Source organism: Ostrinia nubilalis, chromosome 8 (assembly GCF_963855985.1).
Source record: "Ostrinia nubilalis chromosome 8, ilOstNubi1.1, whole genome shotgun sequence".
In the NCBI taxonomy this organism is placed as follows: domain Eukaryota; kingdom Metazoa; phylum Arthropoda; class Insecta; order Lepidoptera; family Crambidae; genus Ostrinia; species Ostrinia nubilalis.
This window is the reverse complement of record NC_087095.1, coordinates 9,461,102-9,477,750: the sequence shown is the minus strand read 5'-3', so window position 1 is coordinate 9,477,750 and position 16,649 is coordinate 9,461,102. Positions and strand designations below refer to the sequence as shown.

General features: G+C 35.6%; 2 protein-coding genes and 1 long non-coding RNA gene across 3 annotated transcripts in view; all 3 read left to right on the top strand.

The window, feature by feature from the left end:
• Nucleotides 1-11,121, top strand: part of LOC135073905 (uncharacterized) — a 328,784-nt gene extending 317,663 nt beyond the window's left edge. The window contains exon 2 of the long non-coding RNA XR_010257721.1: nt 7,888-11,121. This is a non-coding gene — a long non-coding RNA (uncharacterized LOC135073905). The remainder of the gene's footprint in view (nt 1-7,887) is intronic.
• LOC135073896 (protein FAM76A) lies at nt 2,820-8,590 on the top strand. The gene is made up of 8 exons (XM_063968144.1): nt 2,820-3,044; nt 3,222-3,286; nt 5,335-5,438; nt 5,520-5,629; nt 5,732-5,841; nt 6,093-6,214; nt 6,394-6,515; nt 6,708-8,590. The coding sequence occupies exons 1-8, from the start codon at nt 2,949-2,951 to the stop codon at nt 6,942-6,944; spliced, it is 966 nt and encodes a 321-aa protein (XP_063824214.1). The 5' UTR covers nt 2,820-2,948; the 3' UTR covers nt 6,945-8,590.
• Nucleotides 11,122-12,785: 1,664 nt separating the features above from the next.
• On the top strand, nt 12,786-14,590 carry LOC135074206 (venom allergen 5.02-like). Its single transcript, XM_063968506.1, has 5 exons — nt 12,786-12,797; nt 13,024-13,108; nt 13,279-13,445; nt 13,840-13,937; nt 14,380-14,590. The coding sequence occupies exons 1-5, from the start codon at nt 12,786-12,788 to the stop codon at nt 14,588-14,590; spliced, it is 573 nt and encodes a 190-aa protein (XP_063824576.1).
• The last annotated feature ends 2,059 nt before the right edge of the window (nt 14,591-16,649 follow it).

Below are 16,649 nucleotides of genomic sequence, written 5' to 3'. Positions count from 1 at the left end.
AATGCGAAAGTAACTCTGTCTGTCTGTCTGTCTGTTACGCTTTCCCGCTTAAACCTCTCAACCGATTTTGATGAAATTTGGCATAGAGATAGTTTGAGTCCCGGGAAAGAACATAGGATAGTTTTTATCCCGGTTTTTGAAACAGGGACGCGCGCGATAAAGTTTTTCTGTGACAGACAAAATTCCACGCGGGCGAAGCCGCGGGCGGAAAGCTAGTTAAAAATATAGTTAAATTAATGTTACAGTCAGTTAATATTTTCTAAAAGGATGCCAATTGTTGACTTTTTGAATCGAGGTAAATTATCATTAAATATATTTTATCTATTTTATTGTGATTAGAAACTGTGATTTCGTTGTACAGGCGACACATTCTTACAATAGGATTGAAATAAGAAGTGTTGTTTTTGTAAATCTGAAGAGTGAAGGTGCTTGAGAATGGACAACGAGATCTGGGCTTAATATTCAAATTGATAGAGGAGAGAAGACTAGGGGAGTCTGTGCGTGAGTTTATAATTTTAAAAAGCTGCACCATGTCGTGACACCTACGTCGAGTCTCGAGGGTCGCGACGTTAAATTTCATCAGTCTATCGCTGTATTTTGGTAAGCTTCTACTAAGTCCAAGACGATAACAAAGGATGCCCAAGAATCTCTTCTGGATACTTTCGATTAGGTTGGTGTGAACTGCATAGAATGGAGACCAAACTGATGAATTATATTCCAAGATAGTTCGTACAAGGGAAAAATAGAGGCAAAGCAAACTGCGAGGTCTTCTAAAGTTTTTCGTAGTTCTGCTTAAAAAGCCAAGAAGTTTTGAGCATCTGGACACTATATCCTCATAATGAGCATGGAAACTAAGCTTTTCATCAAATATAACTCCAAGGTCACGAGCAACACTTTTTCTGTGAAGCACCTGTTCGTTTAGTTGGTAGTCAAACCTGAGGTGGAATTGTGTAAAGCAATCGTAATCATTTGACAGTTCATAACGTACGATAAAGTCAGTTAAACAAAGCGTTTGACAGAATAATCGTACGTTATGAACTGTCAAATGATTACGATTGCTTTACACAATTCCACCTCTGATTTTATCCCTAGTACTCCCAAATGTTAGAACAAAACACTTTCCGACATTTAGATGCATTCGATTCTGAACGCACCAACTCTGGATCGAATCTAGGTCGGTCTGGAGGGTCCCACAATCCCTGACACTCTCAATAATTGAGAAAACTTTAAGGTCGTCTGCGTACAGTAGACAGGGGGATTTAATTTGGTCTACAAGGTCGTTTATAAAGGCAATAAAAAATAATGGGCCCAGATGTGAACCTTGCGGCACTCCGGAACTTACTGGTGTAGATGAAGACGTAAAACCCTTCAGAGCAACCAACTGACTTCTGTTATGCAAGTAAGATTCAACCCAACGCAACAAGTTACCATGAATGCCAAAAGATGCCAATTTTGCACATAACAATCTGTGATTTACTTTGTCGAATGCTTTAGAAAAATCTGTATATACGCTGTCAACCTGCGCTCTCTTGGCAAAAGCATTACAGAGGTAGTTTTTGTATTCGAGCAGATTAGATGCAGTGGATCTGCTTTTAACGAAACCATGCTGCTTAACAGAGAGAAAGGGATAGATGTGGTGATACAGGTGATCATAGACCAGCGACTCGAACAATTTACCAAAACAAGAAAGTATACTAACTGGACGATAATTTTCACAATTAGATCTGTCGCCAGATTTATGGATGGGAATGACGTGTGCCATCTTCCATTCAGAAGGAAAAACTCCCATTTGGATCGAAGCATTGAAAATGAGACAGAGTGGCACACTCAACTCCTTGTCGCATCTTTTGATTAGAAGTGGAGGTATTCCATCCGGACCGGCTCCCTTATTGGCATCAAGCCTCGCAATCCGTCTCTCAATGTCTTCGCGAGTAATCACAATATTTCTTAAAATATTGTTACTGCGAATCGAAGGCACATCAATGTCTACAAGATTAGTATCTTCCTCATATACAGAGCTAAAGTAGTTACATAAAAGCTCGCATAACTCACTCTGGTCACATGAGATTCGATTACCATAATAGACAGTTTGGGGGATGGTACCAGAGTTTTTCTTTTTATTATTTACAAAACGCCAGAATTTTTTGACATCGGTGTCCAGAGAATGAATAACTACATACTGCAGATACCTATTGAATTTTAAGCAATTTCACAGGGGAGAAATTAATTGGAGTACCTACAATAATTTGTTTTAATTTTAAATAGTGTAACACAATAATTATGAGGAAAAAAAACCAACATTATTTTTCTACACTTTCTTAGTATTAACCTAAAAATATGTGACAAAAAATTACTAGCTGTGACAAACGTTAGGTCCTATCTGCTGATTGCATTGTTACTCAACTTTAAAGTTATTAAGATTTGTGTACTTAAGCCCTCAATGTAACTGTATGTTGTCCCAAAATAAAGAGAAAAAAAAAAGAATAAACAAAAGTTTCATAAAAATCGGTTAAGCCGTTTCGGAGTACCTACATAATTTAATAACAAACACCCTGCCTGACACGATATTTTTAAGTAGTAAATATACGGAAGTAGTGGATTTCTATAGAAACAAGTTATTCCTACATGTTTTTTAACTATGTACAATTTTGATACACTACACACACAAATAAAAGAAAAAAACATACATCATGTAAAAAAAATATTTGGGTAAAATGTAAAATAGTCATCACTATACAAAATCGATTATTACAGACATCACTACTAAAATGCCACATTCGCGACTTTTTGATCTGTCAGTCTCAGTCAGTCAACGACAGAGACGCCATTTTTCAGTTTTGATTGTAGAAATTTGTGCATCCCTCAACAATTTTCGTTCATTGATAGTTCTCACTAAATTATAATTAGTACGCGTTTGTGTTTTTAATTGATACATTTATTAAAACAATATGAGTACCGCTGCGTCGACACCGTTATTTGCGTGTTCTCGTTGTTTTTCAAGACATCCTTTCGAAGAACTGTCTCCTGGAGAACAACTTTGTAAGGTAAGCGAATGTAACGTGATGAAATGCTGTCAATTTTAGTCATAAATTAACTAAAAACTGCTCAACTTCGTAGTGATTTTCATTACATCGTTTGGGGAAAACAAATCGTCACCAAGTTTTGTTACATTGACGTCAGATCTGACGCACAGTCGTTTCTCTCATGTCTTAATATTTCAGGAATGCCGTGGCTCGTTCCCCATTGTCAAGTGCACCTACTGTCGCTCTGAGTTTCAACAAACAAGGTCAGTGTCATTTGCCAATAAGTTCATTGATGCATTAATATTAATAAATCAAATGCTTTCTCATAATGTGTTGTAATTTTCATCAGATTACTTTGGGTTCTATTAATGTCCTTATCCTTTTAACCCTTCAATTCCTGCGAATTGAGATAATAGAAATCAATTGATACATAGTCTTTATGTGACCACTTGGGGTTTATGGATTAACTAACTAATATTGAAATTCTATAGATCTTCTCCAAGTGAAGAAAATAAAGTAATAGTTGTAATTTTCTTCCACTACTAATGTCATAAAAGTCATCCAAGATTGATTCTGTACTGAAGTCATTGACTTTTCTTTGTTTGTGGGAATCCCCACTTTCTCTGACTTCTGATTTGAAGAATTGAGTATTCCCCATCCTGACTTTCTATTCTTATAACCTTGTTTGTTCCATATTCTTATATTGGCTGGCAGTCCTGTTTTAATGTTTACTGAAGATAATACAAATTTTTAACTTTTAAACAAACAATTACTGCCCATAGATAATACATGCATTTTCCATAAAAAATGTTCTGCGTAAAATGTGTTTTTAGACTAACTTTGATATGTATTTTAGTGTAAACCCTAAAACTGTAATGTTCATTGAAATTTTTACAGTTTGTAATGGGAATTCTACTATTTAGGTATAATTTTTGAAGGCGATTTTATTTTGATAAATCCCTCTAATTTTTCTAATATTGTCAATTGATCAACTCAGCATTTTTCAGTTTGTTGTAAAATTGCAATCAAACTTAAAATCCTTGCGTAAAGTACAGCTATATCTTTGTTACGGAAACAGTGCTTTCAAAAACTTAATAACAACTAAAGGAAATTGGAATTTTTGGAATTGGAAGGAATTGGAAACCAAGTTGTTTCTTATTCTAGCTAGACATTACTTTTAACACTAGAGTACACGCGTGGCCTACTATAGTAGACCAGGGTAACATTTTACGCCATAACTTTTTAAAAACTTGCGCCAGAGAGCTGGCATTCCAGGAAAGCCTCGTTTACTAAATTTGTCAATAAGCCAGTAAAGCTTGGGTCGCTAGCGTCTGCGCATTTTTCTAAAATTGGCCGTCAAAACTGCGGGTCTACTCAAAAGCCCGAAATCACTCGACAAAAAAAATATGGAAGACTTGCAAAAAATGGATTTACCCCATGTACCAGCTAGTAGAAAGTCTTGAATACTATGAAAGATAAAAAACAAATCATATTTTTTCAGTAAATAATTTTTTTGCAAACATGGATCTCAGAGTGCAATTTGGTCCAAAAAATTTACAAATTTTAAATCCGTTTATAATGTTTGATCCCAAATAGTATTATAAAGAAACTTTGATTATAAAAGAACTATAATAAACACTTTTATTATTTACATAGTAATTTTATTCATAAATTGCTTACAAACTGATTTACAGTGATTTTAAATTGGCTTACCAGAGTAGGCCGCGCGTGTATTGGTGTAAAAAATGGGGCGCGTGTACTGTAGTGTTAAGGAATGTTTAAAAGCATTTTTATTTCTTCATATTCATATAAAACCACTCAAATAAATTAGGTAATCATTGTTTACTAATGATAATGATACCACTGGTAAACTGAGTAATCATTCCATTAATAACTAATTACTTATCACATTAACTAACAACACAGATTACCAAATCACAGGCAAAACACCTTCACACAATGAATTGTATTTTTTGGATCGTAAAAGTATGAAAACTAGACCGCTTATGGTCTAGGATTAGATATTTAGGGAGGCATAGAAGGACTTTAGTGAAACAACAAAGCTTAGCGACTGCCTAATAATACTCACACATTTATGTATATCATTCTTAGAATACAGAATTAATGTTTTATAAATACTCTGTTGTTTAAACTATAAAAAAGTCCCTAAACTTTAGGGCCTAACTGAAGCATAGTATTGTACTTATGTAATTTCTGAGAAACAATGTTGTAAAAATTTTGCTGTTTCATTTTATGTGACTACTGAACTACATTGTCATGGTGACCTAGTTTCATATAAGTTATATTTCAGCAAGTCTAACACCTCATCAATTTGCAAGAAATGTGAAGCTAATGTGAAGGCCTATGGAAAACCTACTGCATGTGAATATTGCAACATCATTGCAGCGTTCATTGGTAAGTTAAACTCGTGGCTTTCTGTTCCATACATTGAATAAATCCTTACTTGGACAATTAATAAATTATTTAATGTTATAGGGAACAAATGTCAGCGATGCGTGAACTCCGAGCGCAAGTATGGTCCTGCCGTGACTTGCGAGCAGTGCAAGCAACGCTGTGCGTTCGATCGCCATGATGACAGTAAAAAGGTAACTCAAATCAACTGTTACAATTAAAAGTCTTCCTTTCATCATACTCACTCAGCCCTCTTGACCAAAATTACTCAAATCAAACTCCATTTTAAATTATAGGTTGATGGAAAGCTTCTATGCTGGCTGTGTACTCAATCGCTAAAACGAGCATTGGCAAGGACTAAGCAGCATCTATCCTCTGTTGACAAACACAAGCACAGGGCTCACAAGTTAGTTTCCACCTCCTCTACAATAACAGGCATGTCTCGAACTAAAGTCACAACATTGAATCACAGGTGGCAATAAAAAGTGACTTACGACAGTCCTGTAGTTTCTATTTTTGTTTTGAATTTGCATGATTTTATTCACTGTTACATAAGTTCGAGAACTGTCTGTAATATTGATAATTTAATTATCAATACACCCGTTTACATAATATTGTTCATTTCCTTTGTAACCATATAAACTTGTTGTATTCTAGGTCTAAAAGCAGCCATAAAGAAAAACGGAAGTCTGACATGATGAAGTCCATGAATGCAAGTGATTCTTCCATGAATGATTCCCAACCATTGGAAAAGAAATCTAAGCTGAATCCCTTGCAAGGTACGTAAGATGTATAGTGTTTAGTTTACAGCACATGAGAAAATTACTTTTTGTTTCAATTTAGCACTTATTACAATGACATAACAGTGCATATTTTAATGAGCCATTGTCCCTAAAAATTTCCAAGAGTTTCAAATATAGCTATACAGCATTTTTATAAACTTACATGTTTTTTGCAGGAGAGTTGGATCCAAACAGTTCGGATCACGTCGTGGCAATGACTCAATTGAAGGAAACTATTGCTAGTCTGCAGAAAAAGGTGGCACAGAAAGACCATGAGCTACTTGCCAAAGATAAACTGGTAAGTACTTTTAAAACTTTTTGTCTTTTGTAAATTGACACACGATAAAGACTGACTGACCAAAACCAATGTGGCCAGAAGACGTAAAGAAGCAGCGTTTTGAAAACATAAAATATTTTTGTAGATCTCATCTTTCTTGTTTATTTCTACCATGACCAAAACAATCTCCATAATAAGCACAAACAATTTCAGATCACCGAGCTGAAAGCCCAGCACCACAACAACACAACAGACCTGCGCAACGAAATGAAGAACAAAGAGCGTCTGAACGAGACCAAGTTTAACCTCATGAACACCAAGATACAGAATCTGCTGAAGGAAGTGGCCACTCTCAGCAAGTCTGCGAAGAAAAACAACAAGAACACTAAGGCCGCGCTCGCAGCCGCCGAAAACAGCGGCAGCGGCACCGACAGCCCCAGCACTAACTAGACAATTCCAACACTTAGCAAGTTTAACGGCGCTCTGGTTGGCACAGCGGACGGTGGAACTCTAAATTTAAGTTTTTAATGCCGAAGGTATTCTGAACAATAAAATTATGTTAACTTTGGTCGCCACGCGGCTAACCGCCCCAGCCTCTTGATATTTTTTAGTGTAGTTTATCTGTCATTTTAACAGACTGGAGTTATAAATAAAATATAATATCCAGAATTCGTTTATCATATCTTATCAAATAAAGCTTGTTTTATGGAAAACCGAGTCTGCCTTTGACCTCAAACACACCTCATGGTATCTTATTCAAGCCTTTATCAGTTACTTTTTCTCAGATTTGTTGATCTGATTTAAAACAGTATGATAAACATCGCATCTGAAGTCATCGAATGGGAATTGTGTAACAAATCATTTCCCCATAGTATTGGGCATTACTCCCATAGCGACATGAAATGGCGTTCATCATCATCATCATCATCATTTCAGCCATAGGACGTCCACTGCTGAACATAGGAAATGGCGTTACTTTTAATTATCTTACACGTGTCTAAATATTTGGTGGCTCCACAGATATGGAGGCTCAATTAAGTTCAATCATGTTCACATTTGCCGCTGTGCCAAACGTAGCGCTACTTTCTGTATTAGAATTACAGACAAAACTGGAAAATATTTTTCCTCTTATTTTTTTACTCTACAAATGATTTTATTTGTAGACTTTTATAAGTGTAAGCGTAAGTAGGTTTCAATTAAATGACATGTTAATTTTTAATTTATTAAATGCAACATTATTATTCTTAGCGATTTTACCCAAAGTACAGGTTATGATTATTTATTCAGTAGACGAAGCAATAAAGCTAAGCGTCCACTCGTCGGTATCGTACGCAACGAACGCATCGTTCAAAAACACATCGTATCGGATGTGCGATGCGTACGATGCGGACAGGTGGACGCTAGCCTTTAAAAGACCTTTTAGCATAGTCACAAGAACGGGCTAACAATGTTTGTTTTGTTTGTAATTGATCGGAATTGGAATCATCACAAATCTATTGTTTCTGAACATATTTTACATTGTTTTTATAAACACGGAGTTTTGCTATGGTTCTTACATTGCCATAATGTAATCAAAAGATAGTGAAATATGTTTTACTCTAATTTTAATTTTATTTATGTGATAAAATATGAAGTCAAGTGTTTTCAACTTCATTGAATTTCATTGTAGATGTTGCTATTGTAAAAATATTATCGATTGTCTTATGTGTCAGTGAAGGTCTTAAATAATGTGGGTTGAACTCTTATTAGGTATAATTGAAAAAGTATTGTATTATTGAACTGATTTTTACTATTAATTATCATATCAAAGTTGTACAATAATAATGATTATTATTTTCCTACATTTGAGGGTTGCTACACAATGGGTAATAATGTAACTACGAATTACCTAGTCCTGTGTCATCATTTTAGTAAATACGAAAAATTTTAGCCAATAAATGTGTCGCTTTTTGTGAAATGTTTAAATCACTAATAAAAGGAGACAAAATTATAGTTAAAATGGTGTCACAAGACTAGTATTTATGAATAAAATTGTTAAGTCGTCAAACAACCTTTTATCTACATTACGCAAAGAAAAATAAATTGTAAAACATTGATTTGTGAGATTTTTTAATTATGCTACATCACGATAGTTCATTATTGTATAAATTGTCTATCTATACTATACGATGGTCAACAAAGATATTTGTAATTTAATCGGTCTGGTAGAACAGAGTAATTTCAAAAGAAGTCGGATTTGTGAATTTAGTGCTAGGAATAAGTAAGTGTGATTAATGTGACCACTGTTACAAACGCAGATCAAGAGTAAATTATACAATCTTAATTCTAGTATACTACTTTGCAAGTAAGGGCCATCGCCCACGGCGACTTTTACGAAACGCGCGACAGCATCGCTACTAACGCGCGTTAGTCGCCTTTGCAACGCACTAAAGTCATGTCAACGCGAACGCGATACAGCAGCGCGACTGTATCGCTACAAAAAGTTGCCGTGGGTGAGGGCCCTAAGGCCCGGTTTCCACCGAAATGGAGAGGAGAGATGTGCGCTGTGAGCTGTGTGCAAGGCGCAAATTCTATATCTAAGGCAAATTCTATAGAAAAAAGTCTGTCAAGTCTGCAAAGTCTGTCTTCTCCGCTCGATCCGTTTCCAAAGTTGAGCAGAAGGGAGATGTGGAAATAACGTAATCTGATTGATTTAAAACACATCTCGTCGTCTCGTCTTTTCCGCTTTGGTAGAAATCGGGCTTAAGTAGATTATTGAAAATGAGTCATCTATTTTATTTTCAAATTATTAGTCACAAAACTGTGTGGAATAAGCTAGTGAGATGTGCTTTAGTAATGCGATCGGATCGTACAATCAATTGAATTTAATGTTTTTATTGTGAATTGTGAAACATGGTTATAAAAACTACAATATTTTCAACAAGTAATTGCAAATTCATAGATCTGCATACAATATGTTGTATTTATACAAATATGTACATAAAATGAAAGGCTGAAAGAATGTAAAAGCAGCAAGATGTTAGCTAATGGACCCAAAACCACAAAAGCAAATGATACTATGCAACAGCTTTAGGAGAGTAACCCAAAATAGTGGCAAGGCAGACTATAAAATTGGGACGTGTTTAGGAGAGAGTCCTCAAAGAGTCAAAAATGTACTTAATATAATTTGGACTCGGCAATAGTAGGTACTCATGCCACAGATTCTCCAGAAAACCAGGCCGTCGGTTGCGGTTGCGAGATTTTTTCCTTCGTTACATCTCTTAGCCACACGATCTCCCAACTTTACTAAGCTGGTGGTAATTCCATTGGTGAACTTTGTTAATTCGAATGTAAGTTTGGATGTCAGAGGTGCTACTTACAACTTGATGCACTCTATTTTTTTTTCTAACTCGTGTCATTATTTTCTTCTTAGCGCACTCAATTTAATTTATAAATATTTTTATTTCGTAAAACACGTTGCGGGATCGATGACTTAATTCCATTATTACATGTAATTTTTCGATATTTTTAGTTGCCTGCTTTTTAGAAATAATGGGCCTTTATTAAAAGTAAGCAAAGTAGTTTTCTTGAATCCGCCAAAAAAGCACGGAAATGATTATATCGGAAAAGCAATATCTTTATGTATTTACTAATGCAAACTAAATCGTAACTGACTACAAAATACAGATATTAATCAGGGGTTTAAAGTAAATCATGCTGTTAAAGTATTCATATTTTTGCATTTCGTTGAAGGCTTGAAGATGCATTCTTACAAATTTTATTGGTGCGTGTGGAACTTTTATGAAACTCTTATAACTCATTTATTTTTGCAAATAGGCTTTTAAAAAGCACTTTTACACATGCAAAAAAGTTATGGTAGGTATTAAATCAGCTACATGCGATGTCTATGTCACAGAAAACAAACGAAAATCACCAAAACGATCATCAACCTATCACAAAGTGTACAATTTTGATAGCACATCAGTGATCAGACACACATCTGTTGCAAAGTCACCCTAAATACAACTACTTGGTGCCACAGTGTTTACCTTTACTACACAATGGACGCACATCCCGTAAGGGCGATTCTGCTCCTAAAATGCAATAATTTAATAGGGCCAACAGAAAATTCAAATACCACTTTCCATATCACCTTATATGCAAAGATTTGCATCCATTGTGTAAGGGCACCTTTAAAATAGATGTATACTGAAATGGCATTACTAAAATAGAATAATTATTTTTTGATCAATTTCTAATAACATTAGCTTCTCAAATTAGATATGTATTATTTTGTGCGTACTGTTGTATAATTCAAATTTATCTAAGTAGTATAATAACACTCATAAGCATGAAAAGCAGAATTTTGCTTTAAAATTATAATTAAATAAGTTGTAATACAAAAAACATCTGATATTCGATGGATTTAATTTAATTGTGATATTGTACTTGTGAAGCCCATACCGGTTTATTATTATTTAATCAATTTTATTTGTAAGTAGTTATTCTAAGTTTAGTTTGCATTCGAAAATTTGCATTGTAAAATCTACAATAAAGAACAAACATGTAAAAATAATTGTGGAAATATTCCATTGTAATTGTGACCTGTGAAGAAAACTTAGAAAAAATAAAAAGTAAAACAAATAAATTATTCTTTTATTGCATAACTACCTACCTAGAATACCTATTATACCTATCACACACAGTGAGGCACACCGCCAACAGTTTACGAGGGAAGGTTTAACAAAACTAAATTGTCTAAAAGAGATGGGGACTAAATGGGTATCAGTTACTTAATTTCCTCCTTTTTAATGCACATTTTCAAAATATAATATTATGTAGGTATACCTAGTACCTACTATGAAAGTTAAAGACTGACAATGTTGGCATGAAAAATCATGAACTAAGTACTTAGTTGCGATTTGAATAGTGATAATTTTATTATGTGTAGTTGTTATTATATTCATATTTGACTATTCATTTGTTATGATAATTTATCTTTATTGATATAAACAAAAGCTATTAAGTAGCTTGATGGTAAGAGTAATTAGAATATAGATAGTTAGTTGCCTAGCTAACGTAGGGTTGCCTCTGTAAAGGAAACGGTTTACTGTTCACGGCCTATACAGGCCTGAAAATAACAGTGCAACATAATTAAATATGCATTAATTTTAATATTCCATAAGTGTTGTACACATTTTTAGCCACTTATTACCTATAGCCGTCGAGTTTCGGCTTATGTAGAATGATGCCCATGATACCTAGATAGATAAACGAGGAGGGCGACCGCACAGGACACTCGTATCCAATGTTTCCCAAGATGGGACCCAGAACCGACCCCTGTGGAAAATCGGACTCGACGCTAAAGCTCGGTTTCCACCAAGGCGGAGCAGAGCGGAGAAACCAATCAGATTTAATTATTTACACTTCTCTCCGCTCTAACGAACGAACCCCAATCTAACGAAAGCTCATTAGTACCGAGCAATATGGGAACCTACCTAAATCATGTGGGACGAGTTCCATTTATTTGATGCAGACCTCCCTTCATAATTTGTACTTACCTTATTTCTACAAGTCGTTGTCAATTCCTATCTAGGGTCAGTAGTAGGTACCTAATTCACTCCGCTAGACGCAACCAGTTCCTAGAATATCGAGGGTTAAGAATCAATAAATGTTTTCCTAATTGACATCGGTATTAAGATAGACATTATTGATTCTTAACTGTTGATAATGTTTGTTTATCTGGATAGCACTAAGTAACTATAAAACGGCTAGCAGCGCCTACGGGTCTAATGTAGGCTCATTTCTTTGGTTGCCGCTTGTCATTCAAATCAATCGCAGGAATGAAGTTCCACGCAGTTTTTATTTTGGCCATTTGCGCGTGTGCACACAGCAAACGTTAGTATTATCATGGTATAGTAATTTTTAACATACCTACTCAGTGTTAAGTGAAGAAATGGTGTGCTTACCCCAATTAATCGATGAACCAAACCGAAAGGTATACCTACCAACTTTTACTTAGTCTGTCAATCAATTTGACTAAGGTGTGGAGTAGGTATAGCCAGATTACGTGAGAAAAGTAGTGAACCGAGAGCTTGGGGTTCCACGCATTTAAGTTTGTTTTGTTACAGCTTTTGGTATTTGTAAGATTTTTAGCATTTACCTGCTATTCACTGAACAATGCCTTTTTGAATCCGTTTTACAGTGCTCCAACTCAGTTGTAAGGATATCCGCCAGTTCGTTAATTTGCATAACCAGAAAAGGCTTGAGGTTGCACGAGGGAATGTGGCGGGGCAGCCTGGTGCGGCTAAAATGAATTACACGGTGAGTTTGTGGAACCCAATACTTTTCAGGTTACTGTCTGTAACTACTGTTAGTAAACTGCAACTGATGATGAACTGAAGGTACAACCGTAACATACTTAGATGAATTCCTCATAGAATGCAAGCTGAAATTAAAACTAAGGGAAAGGGAATAACAGGAAACATGCTTTTGGCGATTTTTCTATGGTTGTCAATTGTTTTTTTAATGACGTCATATCCTTCATCAGGTCTGGGATGCAGAGCTGGCTAATAAAGCAGCTGGTTGGGTGTCACAATTACGACAACTACAGCATAATCCTAACAGAGAAATTGGTAAGATTACTTCTGTAACTTATTTTCTAACTACTTTTATAGATTACGGGGAAATCAGTTTGTTTTTCAGTCACTTTTAGTTGATTTATTCATGTATTGTTATTATACATTTTGTATTATTATTAGGTAATCTGAAGTCATTACTAAGTCTATGTGCAATTTTATTACAGCTTCCAATAGATTCAAGACTGGTGAGAACATCTTTTGGTCCTCTACAACAGACTCAGACTCTACCCTTAACATCGGCGACGCGATCGACTCGTGGTTCTCGGAACATAAAGATTACAGATTCCAGCCATATAAATCCTCATCGCCCCCAGTTGGTCATTACACGCAGGTTAGTTTTAAATCTACTTAGTTACCTTACTTAAGTAAGGGTAATATGTAGAAAAGTTCTCGAGTGGCGACCACGGACGGACGTAGCGTGAGCAGGCCTCCTACTTTTTTTTTCTCGGTCCATTTTATACTTACACCAAGGGTAGGAATTTTATGGGCCTCCTACTAGGTCGACCGATGATCTGGTAAAGTCCGCGGGAAGAGCCTGGATGTGAACGTCATTTGGCTGAAACGACGACGAATGTCGACGACGTTTCACCAATGTAAACAACACTGGCACCACAAACTTATCTTATTTTAAACTTACTATTTGTTGTGATATTTGAAAAAAAAATAGTTTGATGCGCTGTTGACTGTATCTTATTTCTTCAACCATCAACATTTCAACATTCCAGATGATTTGGTCGGACACCACTTACGTCGGTTGCGCCATGTCACGATTGCAGAACGGGAAATTTACGGAGTACTATGTCGTCTGCAACTATGGGCCACCGTAAGTGATTTTTGGAAACTTAACCGTCTGTGGGTATTGTAGTGGTAAGACCACCTTTCTTAGACCTAGGCTTGAGGCTTGACTGTAGGTAGAGCCATTTATTCTTCTTAGTTTTTTCGTTCTTAGCAGATGAAGAAGAGCTCTTAGATGTTGGTCTCATGGTTAGGCCTTCACGTCGTCGGTTGTAGAGGCGGATACTGCTCTCCGCACGATCTCCCGCCATCTCTCCCAGTTGGCAGACTGCCGCAGACTGTGTGAAGTGATACGCAGTTACCCACTGCGGATTTTACTTGGTCATGATCGGGTTCCTTCAACTGCCTGCCTGCCTAATAGAGCCATTTACTGTTTGTTTTTTGATCAAATCTTACTTATTTTAATCTTCCTAATCCTAGTTTCTTTAGAAAATGTATTCAATTAGAATTTTATGTCTTGTTTGTTTCAGTGGAAACTTCAGGAATGAATTTCCATACGAAGCCAGCGGCCAAGGATCTCAGAAGCTGATGTGTTCAGTCGGGAAGGATAAATGCAACAAACTGCCATATGGAGATAGTGTCCACGACAATAGATCGACAAAGTTCTCCATCTATCTATACAGGGTGTTTGGTAAATGGGTATATGAGCCGACACTAGCCCATGTTAACATGGGCATATAAATGGTATGGTGAAGTCAGAAATTTGATATCATCATTTTATTTTTTTTAATTTTCATTCAAAATAAATTTTATAAAATCCGATTTGTATGAAAATTAAAATAATTAAAATGAAGATATCAATTTTCTGACTTCACCATACCATTTATATGCCCAAGTTAACATGGGCTAGTGTCGGCTCATATACCCATTTACCAAACACCCTGTAGAGGAAAGATTGTGGATTTTATTCAATAAATTCAAAACATTTTTAAACATGGTTTCATTAGTCATTCACTTCTTCTAATTTCATTTACATGCTATGGTGCGGTTTTCATCAAAAGCGAAATTATTTTTTGGTCTCACTAATTAACCTAACTAACTACTTATAATTCAACATAATTCAACTTATCATAAGTACTTGCATTTCTATCTCCTTACAGTTTAGGATAATAACTTATTCTGGGTACCTAAATATTGTCGATTTTATGGGAATATGTCGAGTTTAACCAGTAACCCTATATAAGTAATTCTCCTGAAATATTTATATTAATTTTCAACTGTAATTCATTGTTAAACCTACTTTGACTGTGGCAATGACTTCCTTTAGAAAGCACTTTTACACGTCCCAATATTAACCCTACCACTGCTTCGGGACAATAAATGGGCCAGTGCTGAGAAGAAGCAGCGCAAGAAACTCAGTCACTATTGTCAGCCTCCTTTTCAAGGGTTTACAGTCTTTAAAATATATACAAAATATTATAGTCATAAGTATTGATGCGAGCTAGGTAGTTAAACATTCCAAACATTTTTATCTACTATATAAAAATAAGTCGGGTTTTCCTCCCTGTCGCTATAACTCCAGAACGCACGAACCGATTTCCACGGTTTTGCATTCGTTGGAAAGGTCTCGGGCTCCGTGAGGTTTATAGCAAAGAAAATTTAACAAACGAAATTCCACGCGGGCGAAGCCGCGGGCGGAAAGCTAGTCTTTTATATAATCATCAACTTTATAGTAGCCCTTTTTCATTAAGGTGCTTTTGATATGTGCTTTAAATTTATGAATGGGCAATTCTACAACAGTTTGTGGTAATTTATTGAAAAGTTTAATGCATTTCCCCATAAATGAATTACCAATCTTGTGCAGTCTGAAATTTGGAACGGCAAGTTTATTTTTGTTTCTTGTATTGAACTTGTGTAAATCACTCTTTCTAGTAAATTGCTCTATATTAAGTAGGTATGTAGGTATATCCTTTCGAAATCGATTATGAATTAACTTTTTGTTGTAGGTGTTTGAAGTGTAGGCCTACCTAGCCTCTATATAATAATTATGTAGGTACATATGTGGCAAATGACAATGTGCTAACATACGAGTATAGTATTGTGCCGAGAAAATGCATGGGAACATTGTAGCTTAGAATTAATTGCAATGCAATTGATATGGAATCTTGTTAGAATTTAAGTATGTCCACCTACCTACTCATTACGTAAATATGGGATAAAAATAAGGAAATATGAGGCATATAAACGACTTATTTATTAAGCAGTGCAAGAGGAAAACCTGTAAGTAAATAAATACTTTAACCCTTGGCTACTACTCAAAATATTTTTTACACGGTCACTACTCAAGGGTCATTTTGACCCTGCTATAAAACTTTGAATATCTTCATAACTATTGCGGATTATGGAGTAAAACACATTATTTAATAAAAAGGGTTTATAATGCAATGAAATAACAACTTTAATTGTTAACTAAACAGTTTGGAGGAACATTAATTGAGCATGTGATTGCAATTGGGTATTTTACACGAAGAAAAAACACTGTTGGGTTTGCGATCTTTTTTATAGGGACAAATGCTGCAAAGTTTCCTTTTAGATACCACATTAGAGACAACTGGAACAGATCTTTCAGGCATAGGCAGTTTGTATATCCTTGAAGTTACCAGACGCAATTGTCGGGGAATCTTTTTATTGCAAATTCGCTGCTGAGCGTAAGGTAGGCATATCTTCATATCAAGCCCTCGTAGGAAGTTTGGCCGATTTACTGATGCTGTGTAAAGAAGCAGAGGTGGAGGGGCCTTGT